Here is a 15,797-nt window from a genome sequence, read left to right on the forward strand (position 1 = left end):
TGAACCCACATCTCTTGCATTGCAAGCTGATTCTTTACCACTAAGTCACCAGGGAAGCCCATGCATTATACCTATACACATGTATTTCCTCGAACATGCTTCTTTCTGATAATGCATTTATTGTTTGTTAGGATAAATGGTTAATATATTATAGCCTATCTTTAATATCTTCAAAGTGCACATTCATTCAAACCAACACTCTGAACAGAAGCTGTTTTAGGTGCTAGGATACAGTGGGAACAAGATAAACATGGTCCTGCTTTCATGGAGCTTGTATTCTTGGCAAGTAACCAATTCCGTGCACACAATAATTTCAGATGGAGAAAAGGGGTATGAGTAAAAAAAAGTTAATAGGGTAAAGAGACAGAGTGATGGAGCTTTTGGAGAGTGGATAGTGCTGTTGTGAAAGGCCACGCTGAGGAGGTTCATCATTATAACTGCACTTTGCCATGTGTCTTCTTTAGACAATAAGTAGCAATCCCATTAATAATTTTCAAACTCAATGAACCATGAAGGCTTCAACTGGATAAGCACAGAGGTTTGTCCTCTAGTCTTAACTTGCCAGGGCTTCTGCAAATTCCTGAACACATTAAAGATAGCCCTTCTCATGTTCACCTGAGCACACAGGCAGCCTGAACTTCTATCTTTAAAAAGGCTTGTCTCTAAAGCAGAAGTTGCAGAAATGCTGTGGCTGCAGGCCAGCTCCAACACAATACCCACTGACCTGACATCGGTGAGAGCTTCAGGTGGATGTTTATTCCACTCCGCTCCTGCCTGGCCTGTGTTCTAATCTCATGCAAGTCCTCCATCTTCAGCAGTTCAGGTCCAATGTTCATCTGGTAGCCTCACTGAACACTGATCTCTGGGAGGAGGTAAAGCCCAGGGGGGAGGAGTCACACAGACTTGGGCTCAAGGTTTGGCTCTGCCTTTGTTAACTGCGCCATCCTGAGCAGTTAATTACCCCTCTACACTTGACTTTTTTCATTAGCTGAAGAGCTTTTACAGTACAATCCCACAGAATTTTTAAGAGGCTTACTAAATGAGATTATGTGCATAAAGCATTCTGTTCAGTGTTGGGTGCATACTAAACATTCAACAAACACATTAAGCATTAGCTATTGTACATCACAAACCCCCATCCCTACCCTAGTACTCCAGCAGTTTCTGCTCACTGCCCTCATCATGTTACACTGTAATTAACCTTGACACTAACTGATTCTGTGATTTCTTTTCACTAAACTTCTTGTCCTTCCAAAGTCTGATCCAAACTCCCCTCCAGAATCTCCTCCAGAAAAGCTCCTGATAAGTGATGGCCCCTTCAAAGTGAATCTCCTTGCCATGCACTTGAGTTCATGGTTATAGAACTCGAAAGACCTGGATTTAAACAAGCAGACTGCTGTTGGATCTCAACCAGTGAGAGCTGATATTGAGAGCAACACCTCTAGGCCAATGTGGGATCCTACAGTGCCCACTGAGGACAAGGGAATAAATCAAGTTCACTCTACTTTTAGTGCAAAATACATTTTGTCACTTCTTTAATCTTTCTGAAAACTAGTGGTTTAATCATGATAATGTATCTGATTGACTGTCTGTGACTCTTCCTCATGAAGAAGAGGTTGGCAGTTGGAGCTGACTCTCCCCTTCCCACACTATGACCTTCTTGGAAACAGCATTATGGCAGAAAATGCTGAAAGATGGACAAGTTCTGGCTCAGGAGGTTAAGTTACACCTACACGTACCCTTTGATCACTTGCCTTCATTCACTGATAGGATAAAATGCTGACTCCACTGTGTTCGTGAAACAACAGATGGTTGGCGATTCAGCTTTTTCAGAGATGGCCCAAGCTGACAGACAGATAAGCAGATTGACAGAACAGCAAAAAAAATAGAGGGCAAGGTTTTTTCATAGTCAACAAAGAAGTCTGACAGAATTTAAATGGGGAAAAGAAAGAATGTGGCATGACATTATACACTATCCGTTTACATAGTACATATCCTTTGAAACATTCAACTGCAGATATTTTTTCACAAATCTTGATTTTGTATGCTGTAGAGAAGTACATGTTTGGGAGACAACAGAGCATCATGGTTCCAAACAAGGACCGGGGATTGAATCCCTTTCTCCTCATGTATTAACTGTATGGCACTGGGGAACTTACCACACTCTGTGAGTCTCTGTTTGCCACCTTTGAAATGCAGAATGTGGTGCCACCTCCTAGAATTGAGTATGTGAGGATGAGAAGTAGATGCAGGCATGACTTAGCATGTGCTTGGTATGTGATTTGCCATTAAAAACAGTACCTGTTACTGGATAATAGAAACTGGGTTTTCCCCGGGTTAATCCTGAGAATTTCCAGTACAAGGTTCAGCTCAGGTACCTCTCTCTCTGAGGATGGTTCTCTTTGCCAGTTTCATTAAACTCTCTTAAGGATAACATTGTGAAAAATATGTATTATGAAAAAGATTTATTCTACTTTAATTTCAAAATCTTTTTTTTCCTTCTGAAAGAATCAGACAGACACCTTTCTCCTCAACCAATCTCATCCCACATACTCAACCCTTTATTCCCTTATATATTTAATAACCTCTGTATAAGGTGGTATATAGAAGACAAACAAGACCTCCATGGACTTATTCAATCATTCATGTATTTATTTACCAAACATTTTCTGAGCACCAGTTACATATGTACAAACAACTCTTTTAGGTACTATGTAGAAACTTAATTATTCAAAAAATTGCACCTGCCCTTCAGCACCTTTAAATCTATTTGGTGATATATACTTTATTTAATACAGCAAATATGTATAGAGCTCCTAATATGTACCAGATTGTGAAAAGCTTTCAGAGTCAGCTGAGATGGCTTAGCTTTAATCACACAGGCAATGAAGAGCAGTGGAATATTTGTGGACAAGTGAATATCATTGTCAAGGTCATGCTTACAAAGATGTATTTAATGGTGGTGCCTAGGAAGGATCAGAGGGAGGGAACTTGTAGATGAGACTGTTAAGGGGGTTACTGTAACATTCTACATGAAAAATATTTTTAAATAAGTTTTGTCTTTGGGGTTTAGATACCTGGAATCATGTTCTGTGGCAGGAAACATTTTTCCTTGTTTTCAGACGAGGATATAAATTCACTCGATATGGTTGGATCCTTGGAAGAAGTATCTTTACCTGGAGGAGATCAAATGAAAGATCATTTGTGAGAGTGTAAGTAAGCCATAAGCAAGGGTTACAAGTTTTTGTCAAGCAATCATTCTTTTCTCCAGGCTGGTGGTCCAGAAGAATTCTAATTATTATCACTTTTGCCTTAGAATTATTTAGTTCTCAACTAAAGCATGCTATCTCAATGCTACAGCAGCCTGGGTATCTCCACTATATTTTAAAAAGGGGAAACAAAAAAGATTTCCCACCTACAGGTCAGAGTGAGTCCCATGGCTTACATGTTCAATATATGCTGAGCTTACAAGGTCATAATAAATCTGACTACAGCAAGGTGGATAATGGAAATGCTGGAGCAGAGCAATTGAAAGTAACATCCTGAGGGAGGTGACTAGGGGACGGTTGTAATGGCCCTGAAATCTATGACTGGCCCCAAACTATCCTTCTGTCTGTCCACTATACAGACTTCTGTATGGCAGGGGTCCTCTACCTCTAGGATCTAATGCCTACTGATCTGAGGTGGAGTTGATGTAATAATAATAGAAATACAATGCACAGTAAATGTAATATGCTGGAATCATCCTAAAACCATTTCCCACCCCCAGTCACTGGAAAAAACTGTCTTTCACAAAACCTTCCCTGGTGCCAAAAAGGTTGGGGACCGTTGCTGTATGGGATTTATTTCCTCCTCAGTCTTTGCAGCTGTAAAACTAGAATGAAAAAGAGAAGATCATAGCACAAACTAGGGTTAAGGAGGAGGCTATTTCGATGGCACAGAGTTGAAAAGAGAAGAAATGTGCAGTTATAAAGCACAAGGCAGTAGATAAAAAAAAGAACAGAAGGGAAATTTGAAAGTATTGACATGGAATGTAGGCCTTTTTCATGTATCCTCAAAATACAACAAAAGAACTCAAGTTCTTAACCCATTATTGTTGGTTGCTCTGTTCTTTTGAACATGACACTGCTCAAGGACTCTACCATATTGTAAGCAATACCTGACACTGGAAATAGGGTTTAGGAATCTTGGCTCAGCTACTAATTGTCAGTCAGTCATCTAATCCATCCAACTTCTTCATTTGAAAATGCTGGTGGATCAAAGTCAAGCAGATCTATTAGGTTTGCATTCTGGACCTGTGCTTCTCTTGAAGCACAGGCAGTCCACGAGTGATAAAGAATGAAGTAATCACACACCATCCAATCATGGCTGGTTAACCTTGAACCCAAATCCTTATATTACTGCCAGAAGTCTGCCTTCTTCCATGCCTGTTCAGTGGGATTTTGATCCCAAGCTGAGGATCTCCCATTTTTTCATAGCAGGAACAGTTAGCACTTTTTTAGGGTAATGAACAGGGAGAATGAAATGAATTTAGGCTTGAATGTGCTGTAGGTGTGGTCATTAGCTCACAGTTTTTCATGTAGCAATCTTATTAGTGCTGAAATTAGGCAGCTTACCTGGAAGCTAACAGTAATGAGCTATAGTCTACCAGGATCATTTTGTAATTCTGCCCCCAGGAACTAAAGTAACTGCAGCAGAAAAAGTTCTGGCTTGAGAATCATGAGAGATGAGTTTGCACAAATCAGATTCTCCCATACATTGGTTAAGTGACACTGGTCAGATATTTCATTTGTCCATTTTTTTCAGATTTCACTTTTCCCGATTATAGATGAAGGCTTGATCTGAGTGCTTTTCAACCCGTCTGCCTATTTAAGTCACCCAAGTGGCTTTTGAAAAAACTGACTTTTTAAAATATCAGTGCCTAGCCTCATCTCCAAAAATGTTAATTGATGTCCTTCATCATGCTACCCAGTCACACGTACTTTTCTTTTCTCTTTTTTTGTTTTCTTCTCTTTTTTTATTCCCCCTCTCCCAGGAAGAGCAGTGCTCCACCCCACCGCGAGGTCAGCCCACCCCTCACCCTCTGTGCGCTTTGGAGGGGTGGAGGCTGGGAGGTCCAGTACCCCTAGGCTTGCTCTTGGATGGCTAGAGAAGGGTTTCTGACTCAGGGAGTCTCGTCCTCCACCCATCGTCTCCCCATTGGGCCCACGGAGGCACTTCAAGAGAGGCCAGTTCTCTCTTGGCTGGGGAAGGGCTGAGAGGAGGGGGTTCCTAAGGCAAAGTAAGCGAAACGTCCATGAGGCCTCAGACTCTTCCATTTACCTCACAAGAAGCTGAAATGTCTCACAGAGACTCCGCTCCGCCTCGCCGGACCCTCCATGGTCGCTCAAACTTCCCCGTGCAACCCCGGCGAAGGGAGAATACGAGGGCCAAGTCAGTCCTCACAGCACGCAGTGAGGACAACCACCACGAGGCACGTGCCTCCCTTATCATCTCGACACTCCAAGAGAGCTGCTCAACGAGACGCACCACCTCAGGGGGGACCCCAGGGGCTCACTGGGAACTGGAAGCTTCACCCGCTGAGGGAAAAAACTGGCGCACTCCAAGGCCACCGCAAGGGCAGGTGGGATATTCACGCACAGAGAGGCTAGCGAGGCGCGACGCCTCGCGAGACCCGCCGGGAAAGCGAGGCGAGACTGTCCACACTGCGTCTGAGCACCCGGCCCCGCCAATGCCCTGAGACAGCAGGGCAGGAGACCCAGATGGGACGTGATTCACCCAGCACCTGCCTTACACACACCACCAACAGACAGGAAGAGGAGATGAGGGGCCCGGGCAAATGAGAAGAGTGGTCCTGTTGCCTTGAACGTCTGTTCCTTGTCAGGTGCTGCTTAAGCCGAGACAGGAAGAGCGCGACGTCACCACATCGATGCAGGTATTTTTCTTAAGTTCCCCAAATGATTCTGATTTGAGTCAGTAAGAACCACATATCTGCATAAGGTTTTCAAACTTTAATGAATCACCTGGGCTATTGATAAACTGCCCTAGTGGCTCAGACGGTAAAGAATCTGCCTACCATGCAGGAGACCCTGTTTCCATCCCTGGGTCAGCAAGATTTTCTGGAGAAAGGAATGACTGCCCACTCTGGTATTCTTGCCTGGAGAATCCTATGGACAGAGGAACCTGTCCGGCTACAGTCCCAAAGGGTCAGATGCGACTGAGCGAGTAACACTAATCAACACTCATTGATAAAATGCAGATTCTGCCTCAGTAGTTGAAAGCTTGAGATTCTGCATTTCTAATATGCTCCCAGGTAATAATCCTGCAGGTCCTAGAATCACTTTGAGTGGAAGCCTGGTTCCCTACTCTAGGATAGAGTTTGAAAACTGGTATGCCAGAGGCCATGGGCCATAAAAACCCACCAACATTTTTCTTTTCTTTTTTTTCCCTCTACACTGTGCAATTTTAAGATTTAAATTGCTCTACATCATTTAGTAATCAGGATGTTTTACATAACCCAGATGCTTAGCTTTGCTTTGAAAACTGGAAGAACTATAGTCTGGGGCCCTCATGCTCATCTGGCAACAGTCAGCTGGCACTGAATGGTTGCTGCCACCTCTACGGGGCATTTGTTCTCTGGCCATCATGGTCCCCAGGAATGCCAGCTCACTTATTTACACCTAGTCCTGGCAAGCTTTGTCTGTCCATGAGACGAGACAGTTGCCTAAGGACCGTTAGGGTCTGTGGCATGATCCCATCTTGAATAAGGAAGTTCAGGATGGTGACCTCAGTTTGGGGGAGAAGGCAGGGTGCACAGCTCTTAAAGAACATGTGAGGTTTGGAGAAGAAAAATCACAGTTTTGCAGAATGTGATCTGTGGATAATCTGCATCAGAATTATTTAGTTCAGTTAGTTCAGTCATTCAGTCGTGCCCAACTCTTTGCAACCCCATGAATCACAGCACGCCAGGCCTCCCTGTCCATCACCAACTCCCGGAGTTCACTCAGACTCACGTCCATCGAGTCCGTGATACCATCCAGCCATCTCATCCTGGGTCGTCCCCTTCTCCTCCTGCCCCCAATCTCTCCCAGCATCAGAGTCTTTTCCAATGAATCAACTCTTCGCATGAGGTGTCCAAAGTACTGGAGCTTCAGCTTTAGCATCATTCCTTCCAAAGAAATCCCAGGGTTGATCTCCTTCAGAATGGACTGGTTGGATCTCCTTGCAGTCCAAGGGACCCTCAAGAGTCTTCTCCAACACCACAGTACAAACGCATCAATTCTTCGGAGCTCAGCCTTCTTCACAGTCCAAGTCTCACATCCATACATGACCACAGGAAAAACCATAGCCTTGACTAGACGGACCTTAGTTGGCAAAGTAATGTCTCTGCTTTTGAATATACTATACTATCTCTTCCAACAACACAAGAGAAGACTGTACACATGGACATCACCAGATGGTCAACACCAAAATCAGATTGATTATATTCTTTGCAGCCAAAGATGGAGAAGCTCTATACAGTCAACAAAAACAAGACCAGGAGCTGACTGTGGCTCAGATCATGAACTCCTTATTGCCAAATTCAGACTTAAATTGAAGAAAGTAGGGAAAACCACTAGATCATTCAGGTATGATCTAAATCAAATCCCTTATGATTATACAGTGGAAGTGAGAAATAAATTTAAGGGTCTAGATCTGATAGATAGAGTGCCTGATGAACTATTGACGGAGGTTCGTGACATTGTACAGGAGATAGGGATCAAGACCATCCCCATGGAAAAGAAATGCAAAAAAGCAAAATGGCTGTCTGGGAGGCCTTACAAATAGCTGTGAAAAGAAGAGAGGCGAAAAGCAAAGGAGAAAAGGAAAGATATAAGCATCTGAATGCAGAGTTCCAAAGAATAGCAAGAAGAGATAAGAAAGCCTTCTTCAGTGATCAATGCAAAGAAATAGAGGAAAACAACAGAATGGGAAAGACTAGAGATCTCTTCAAGAAAATTAGAGATACCAAGGGAACATTTCATGCAAAGTTGGGCTCGATAAAGGACAGAAATGGTCTGGACCTAACAGAATTATTTAGGTACTTGCTTTTTAAAAGATACCAAAAAAACTTGGAGCAAAATATAGAAGAGTATTTGCATGACTTGGGGTAGCTAGCGATTTTCTAAACAGAGTGGGAAATGTTGTTGGAATTGTTGTTCAGTCGCTGGACTGTTTGTAACCCCATGGACTGCAGCACACCACACTTCCCTGACCTACGTTATCTCCCGGATATTGCCCAGTTCATGTCCATTTAGTTGGTGATGCTTGCAACCATCTCATCCTCTGTTGTTCCCTTCTTTTCCTGCCCTCATTCCTTCCCAACATCAGGGTCTTTTCCAATGAGTTGGCTCTTTGCATCAGGTGGCCAAAATATTGGAGCTTCAGCTTCAGCATCAGTCCCTCCAAAGAATATTCAGGGTTTATTTCCTTTAGGATTCAGTGGTTTGATCTCCTTGCGGTCCAAGGGACTCTCAAGTCTTATCCAAAAAAAAGAGTCTTCTCCAGCACCATAGTTCAAAAGCATCAGTTCTTTGGCACTCAGCCTCCTTTATGGTCCAACTCTCACAGCCACATATGACTACCTGAAAAACATAGCTCTGACTATACGGACCTTTGTCAGCAAAGTGATATCTCTGCTTTTTAATATGCTGTCTAGGTCTATCACAGCTTTACTTCCAAGGAGCAAGTGTCTTTTAATTTCATGGCTGCAGTCACAGTCTGCAGTGATTTGGGAGCCCAAGAAAATAAAATCTGCTACTGTTTCTACTTTTTCCCCATCTATTTGCCACGAAGTGATGGGACCGGATACCATGATCTTAGTTTTCTTGAATGTTAAGTTTTAGGGCCAGCATTTTCACTCTTGTCTTTCACCTTCATCAAGAGGCTCTTTAGTTTCTCTTCACATTCTGCCATTAGAGTGGTGTCATCTGCATATCTGAAGTTGTTATTTCTACTGGCAATCTTGATCCCAGGGTGTGCTTCATCCAGCCCAGTATTTCACATGATGTGCTCTGCATAGAAGTTAAATAAGCAAGATGACAATATACAGCCTTGATGTACTCCTTTCCCAATCTTGAACCAGTCCATTGTTCCATGTCCAATTTTAACTATTACTTCTTGACCTGCATACAGGTTTCTCAGGAGGCAGGTCAGGTGGTCTGGTATTCCATCTCTTGAAGAATTTTCCACAGTTTGTTGTGATCCACACAATCAAAGGTTTTAGTATAGTCAATCAAGCAGAAATAGATGTTTTCCTGGAATTCTCTTGCTTTTTCTATGATTTGACAGATATTGGCAATTTGATCTGTGGTTCCTCTGCCTTTTCTAAATCCAGCTTGTACATCTGGAAGTTCTTGGTTCATGTACCACTGAAGCCTTGCTTGAGGGTTTTTGAGCATTACCTTGCTAGCATGTGAAAGTGAAGTCACTCAGTCGTGCCCGACTCTTATCAACCACATGGACTATACAGTCCATGGAATTCTCCAGGCCAATATACTGGAGTGAGTAGCCATTCCCTTCTCCAGGGGATCTTCCCAACCCAGGGATCAAACCCAGGAATCCCACATTGCAGGAGGATTCTTAACCAGCTGAGCCACCAGGGAAGCCTTGGTAAAATCAGGGAAGCATATGAAATGACATGGGAGGCATGTGAAATCAGAGTAATAGTTGAATATCCTTTGGCATTGCCCTTCTTCATGGTTAGAATGAAAACTGACCTTTTCCAGTCCTGTGGCCATTGCTGAGTTTTTCAAATGTGCTGGCATATTGAGTGCAGCACTTTAACAACATCATCTTTTAGGTTTTCAAATAGCTCAGCTGGAATCAGTTAAAATCATTTAAATACTTTGATCCAGACATACTTGAAACAAACAATCCCTGGACTTTTCATTTGTGAATCAATAAATTACTTTCTGGAAGCTAGTTTTATTTTTTATTATTGGTTAGAGAAAATTACCAACGCTCAGTTCAAAAAAACCTGCCAAACTGCTTTCCAAAGTTACTGTACCTTTTGCATTCCCATCAGCTAAACATGAAAGTTCCTGTTTCTCCACATCCACATCCACACCACTTTAGTATCAGTCTTCTTAATTGTAGTCATTCTAGTAGGTGTGTGGTTTTATCTCATTGTTTTAATTTACACTTTCCTAATAACTAATGAGGGATTCCCAGATGGCACTAGGGGTAAAGAGTCTGCCTACCAATGCAGGAGATGCAAGAGACTTGGGTTCAGTTCCTGGGTTGGGAAGATTGCCTGGAAAAGAGAATGGCAACCCACTCCAGTATTCTCACCTGTAAAATTCCATGGACAGGGAAGCCTGGTGGAACTAACAGTCCATGGGGTCACAAAGAGTCAGACGTGACTGAACACAGCTAATGATGCTGAACATTTTTCACATGTATGATTTCCATCCCTATATTTTCTGAATGAAACTATCTGACAATTTTTATTGGATTGTTTATTTTCTCATTACTGAGTTATAAGATTTTTTTTTCTATTCTGGATACAAGTATTAGATATGTAATTTACAAATATTATCTCCCAGTCTATGGCTCCCTCTTTATTTTGTTGGTAGATTTATATAAGTGGTAGAAAAGTGGGATTACTGGTAAAGAGATCAGCAGGACAGAAGCGAATGTTTGCATGCACATGAGCTGACAACATACTGGAGAGGTCAGGATGATGGAGCTAAAATTGATAAATACAGTAGGGTCAGGATAAGGAGAACATTTTAAAGAAGTTAGAGGAATTTAGAATGGATATAGCAAGCAATATGGAGCTATGTAACATTCTTGAGCATGGGTGTGGCAAAACAAAAGTGGAACTTCCCCATGGGAGAGCACTGAAAGGACAGGGAGAGGCAAGAAAGAAGGGCAGGGAGGATAGCTAAAGACTGTGACAGTCCGCAGCGAGAGCGTGAGAATGTGGACTGTGATCCTGGCAAATGAGAAGACGGAATACAGTGAACGGCACTGTATTTTAAAGTTAGAAAAGGGAAGGCATCTTGACATCTTAAATATGAGAGATAAAAATGAGGAGAGGCAATAATTACAGAAAATGAATATTTGGAGGGACTAGAGATCATTGAATTCCACTCCTAATTTTACTGTTGAGAAACTAAGGCCCAGACAGAAGTAGTGATTTTACCAGAGTCATACAGAGTCTGAGGCCATCCAGATTATGGGTGTAAATCTTGCTGGTTCCACTACATAAACCCAACCTCAGAACGCTGAAGTCTAAGATCTCCAACTCAGGAGATATTTCAGCCACAGAAACTTGCTGGAAATGAGAATATATTCCCACTTCTCTCTCAGTCTCTTCTTGGTCCCACTTATGCACCACCACTCCCAAATTTAAGAAGAAAACTAAACAGTGAAGATTTCCCTGCATGCTTTTTTTTTCTCCACCCACATTTTATTTCTTTGACTTGACAAGAATACCACCAGCAGTTTTTATGATGTGAACCCACATTGTCCTAGTTGGGACAAATATCAAATTAGAATTACAGCTATGTTTATCTACATGAATGTATCTTAGATCATAGTTTAATAGTGTTAGTCATTTAATCATGTCCAACTCTTTGTGACCCTATGGACTGTAGCCCACAAGGCTCCTCTGTACATGGGATTCTCCAGGCAAAAATACTGGAGTGGGTTGCTATTCCCTTTCTCCAAAGGATCTTCCCGACCTGGGGATCAAACCTGAGTCTTCTGCATTGCAGGCAGATTCTTTACCGTCTGAGCCACCAGGGAAGCCCATCTTAGATCACAGTGTTGAATTATTTAAAAAAAAAAAAAAAAGGCTGCATAATGATATCACTTTAAATTTAAAAATCTTAATAAATTCTTTACAAGGATTCAATTCAGTTCAGTTCAGTCACTCAGTTGTGTCCAACTCTTTGCAACCCCATGGACCACAGCACACGAGGCCTCCCTGTCCATCACCAACTCCAGGAGTTTACCCAAGCTCATGTCCATTGAGTCGGTGATGCCATCCAACCATCTCATCATCTGTTGTCCCGTTCTCCTCCTGCCTTCAATCTTTCCCAGCATCAGGGTCTTTTCAAATGAGTCAGCTCTTCACATCAGGTGGCCAAAGTATTGTAGTTTCAGCCTCAACATCAGTCCTTCCAAGGAACACTCATGAGTATACAGATATGCAGTGAAAGCACAGAACCACTGAATTCATGAATGTGATTAGTTTGGGGGAGGGAGAGTGAGGAGTAAGATTGGGAAAAACTATCAGGGGACCCTAACTGTATCTATAATCTTTTATTTTTCTAAAAAGTAAAAGAAAGAAATAAAGAAGTCCTGAAGCTAATAGGACATAAAGTAGAAAGTTGCATATTGTCCCATATGCTCAATTATCAGTATATTCAAAATGTCTCAAGTTTTTTAAAGCTCAAATGTGAATCATGACTTACTATTGTCAACATTCATCCCTCCATTTCTTATAATTCTACTGATAATTCATATTTACCAAAAAAGGTTGAAAGGAAAGTTACAAACAACAGCAATCAATGTAGGCAAATGTATCTCTCCCACATCCTCTGTATAAGGATATAAATCTGCCAGATCTCTTCAAGATAGTATTGAAAGATAAGACGGCAGTGCTAGAAGCTTTTAGGCCAACGAATCTTGACATGACTTACTCTGTGATCTTAACTAAGCAACTGTGGTTTAACAGTGGCAAGAATTTCCAGGGGTCCAAAAGTCAGAAATAATGGCAGTTACCAGAAACCCACCCCGTGCCCATGTCCAGAGTAAGAAGCATCATGGGAACAAACGCTGCAGGCAGAGTCCGTGTGTGAGAATACAGCACACCTGGGGGGCATCAGGAATGCGTTTTTCATTTTGTCACTTCACTGCAGACCAGCTGGGCAGCGGTCCAGGGCTTAGTGCTATCAGGCCTTCTTTCCTGCCTACCTAGCCCCTGAGGACTGTTGGTCCTCACTGTTTACTCCCACTGAAACAGACACAATGGCAGAAGCAGCCGAAGAAAGAGGAGCAGCGACTCCTACTCCAGTGGAGTCAGGCATAGGAGAAGGGATGTTGGAGTGGTCCTTATTAATTAACAACAAAACAGCCAGCAATTACTGAGCGGCTATCAAAAGTCAGACCCTGCTAAATCCATGAGATGAATTATCTGATTTAATCTTCACAAAAGCTCTGTGTGACAGATACTATCATTATATTCATTTTAGAGACAGGAAAACTGACGTTCAAAGAATATAAGAGACTTGCCACACTCACATACTATTAAGTCACTCTAGCTTGTGTACCTTGTTCCCATTCCTAGGATAAATAGGATAAATAGAAGGGGATGTTTACAACAACTGACCTCAGACCTACAATGCCATAACATCCTCTCCAGGGAAAGGCCCTGATGAGTACAGAAAACTGGGGAGATGGCATGAAAAGCCTCAATAGAAATAAATACCAGGCTGACTATTGGTGAAAAAGTGAATCCAGGCTGCTAACCAATTGAAGAGCAAAAATGTGGTGAAATAATAGGTAATTGAATGATAGTGTCATAAGAACTTTAAGATTGTTATCTTCAGTGTTGGTTTGTTTCTTTCAAGCTGCAGAATTCTTTACATGAAATCTTGGGCTAAACAACAGGATGTCAAACAGAAGCAGGGTGATTCAGGCTGAAGCTGGGGCGTCAGGGACCAGGCAGGAGCAGAGCTCCCTAATTTACCTCCACAGGCTGAGTTTACAACCCCCTCATTTTATAGATGAGCAAAGGGAGACCTAGAGAGAGAGCGTGATATGCCAGAGTCATAGAGATGTGATTAATGTGCCTTGTTTTCTTTACTGTGCTTAATTAACTATGTCAGGTTGTTTTAACTGTATTTCATGTGGACTTATTCCCTACCACAACACTTTATAAGGAAAGCATAATTATATCATAAAATCTGCAAGTGAGAAAACGGAAACACAGAAAGGTTAATAAATAAATTGCTCAAGGCAAATCAAAGAACCAAGACCTTGTCTGGCAAATCCAGACAAGACCTAACCTCAAAGACTGGGTGATTAACTGTGAGGATGCCTAAGAGGAGATAAACCGAACCAGATCTAGAACGTAGGTCCCTGCTTTACAGACCAGTGGTCCTTCATATTCTTGCAGCCCCCGTGCAATGTCTGCTCCCATGGGATACAAGGATAGCAGGATTTAGGGGGAGGGCCTGAAAAGCGTGTACATTTTAGAAATTTGGAGAAGCAAAATGTTTTCTAGCTAAAGGTCGTGCATTTAGTGCCAAGGGCATTATTTGGGGGATTTTTAAGTCTGGGGTACCTTTAGTCTGGGAGCCTCTCCCTGCTGGAGATACCAAGGTGCCTAGGCTAGAACTTCAAGCAAAGGAAGCAGAACATGGCTGCTTCATATTTGCTTTAGGAACCTCTAGTGCCTTCCACCTAATCGAGCCCAGGTCACAAAACTACACGGGGAAGTTGTCTATCAGAGAGTAGAAAACCGAGGCTAGAGGTTCTCCTGGGCTCCCCCTCCAAGGAAACATGGTGGTGCTCCAGGAAGACATGGAATCCTAACAAGTGTTAGGAATAATTTCTTGGTGTAATGCTCATTTGTCTTCCAAGAGAGTCCTCCGCAATCCACACTCTTCCCACAAAGCCACAGCTCATCCTGGTGAATGCCATACATGAGACTATTGGGCCTCACCTTGGTCTGCCTCTGAAAAGAAGCAAGGAGTTTGCATTAGGGTGACCAGTGACCCCAGTCTGCCTGGGACTGTTTTGGTTTTAGCGCTGAATGCATCCTGGGAAAGCCCTGGTCCCAGTGAAACCAGCAGTGTTGGTCACCATATGTCAAGCCTCAGATGACTTGACAATTTCTTAGAGCAACAACTCTGAGTGACCTCAGTTTGACGTACACACACATACACACACCACACACACACACACTGTAACAGGTAGGAGGCAGGAAACTGCCTGTTTTCCTCCAGTAACGTTAACCCTGACAAAAATAGGGTTGAGTGACCAAGGCCAAGTTTATGACCACCGCTGGTCCCCAGAGGAACCAACTGCCTGAGCTTTCTTCCTGAACTGGGGCATCTTGGGAAAAAAGGAAGGAAGGGCTTAGTCACACCCTGGGAGTGGCAGCCAAAAGCAGCCTCCTCTCCTCCTCCTAGAGTGAGCTCAAAGCCTCTTTCTTTAGGAAAAGTAGATGCTTCCCAGGTTTCACTCCCTTTTCACAATGTCAGAATGACAAATACTAAGTGAGGAAGAGGAAGGGAGGAGAAGAAGCCAGAAAGTGCAACCATCTCCCCATCTTGAGAAGAGTAGCTCCCCAACCCAGCAGATCCCTAAGCCTTCAGTGGACCCACCACCGTATCAGGCATTCTACAGGCCGGGGTCCCCCTTGCCCCCAGGAAACTCACCTGGACCCCAGGACAGACTTGGCTCCCCAGGGATGCAGAAGCAGCCACCCATGTGTGCACCATCCTCCCCAGGCCGAGGCCCCTGGGAATACCAGCCAGAGGAGCACTGGGAGGAGACAGCCTCCCAGCGGTGTCCCTCCTCCCGCCTCCTCCCTGGCACACGAGGGACCAAGTCCCGCTCAAAGCACAATGCAGCCTTTGATATCCTGGCTGCGGCAGCAGGCCCGGGGAGGATGGGAGGGGCTGCCCAGCCCTCAGGACCCATAGTCCTTGCACTGTCGGGCCTCTGACTGGGGAGCAGAGCTCCTCCCTGCCTCTCTGCAGACTGCTTCATGCCTATCAGGCTGTGGCACATTCCAC

General features: G+C 43.3%; 1 protein-coding gene across 1 annotated transcript in view; it reads right to left on the bottom strand.

Annotated features, from left to right (window-relative positions):
* Positions 1-15,489, bottom strand: part of SH3TC2 (SH3 domain and tetratricopeptide repeats 2) — a 55,877-nt gene extending 40,388 nt beyond the window's left edge. Inside the window, exons 1-2 of the mRNA XM_052644075.1 lie at positions 15,438-15,489; positions 3,078-3,176 (exon numbers count right to left, since the gene is read on the bottom strand). Coding sequence (XP_052500035.1) covers positions 3,078-3,176; positions 15,438-15,489 — 151 coding nt within the window. The remainder of the gene's footprint in view (positions 1-3,077; positions 3,177-15,437) is intronic.
* Between the last annotated feature and the right edge of the window lie 308 nt (positions 15,490-15,797).

The sequence above is a fragment of the Budorcas taxicolor genome, chromosome 7 (assembly GCF_023091745.1).
Source record: "Budorcas taxicolor isolate Tak-1 chromosome 7, Takin1.1, whole genome shotgun sequence".
Taxonomy (NCBI): Eukaryota; Metazoa; Chordata; class Mammalia; order Artiodactyla; family Bovidae; genus Budorcas; species Budorcas taxicolor.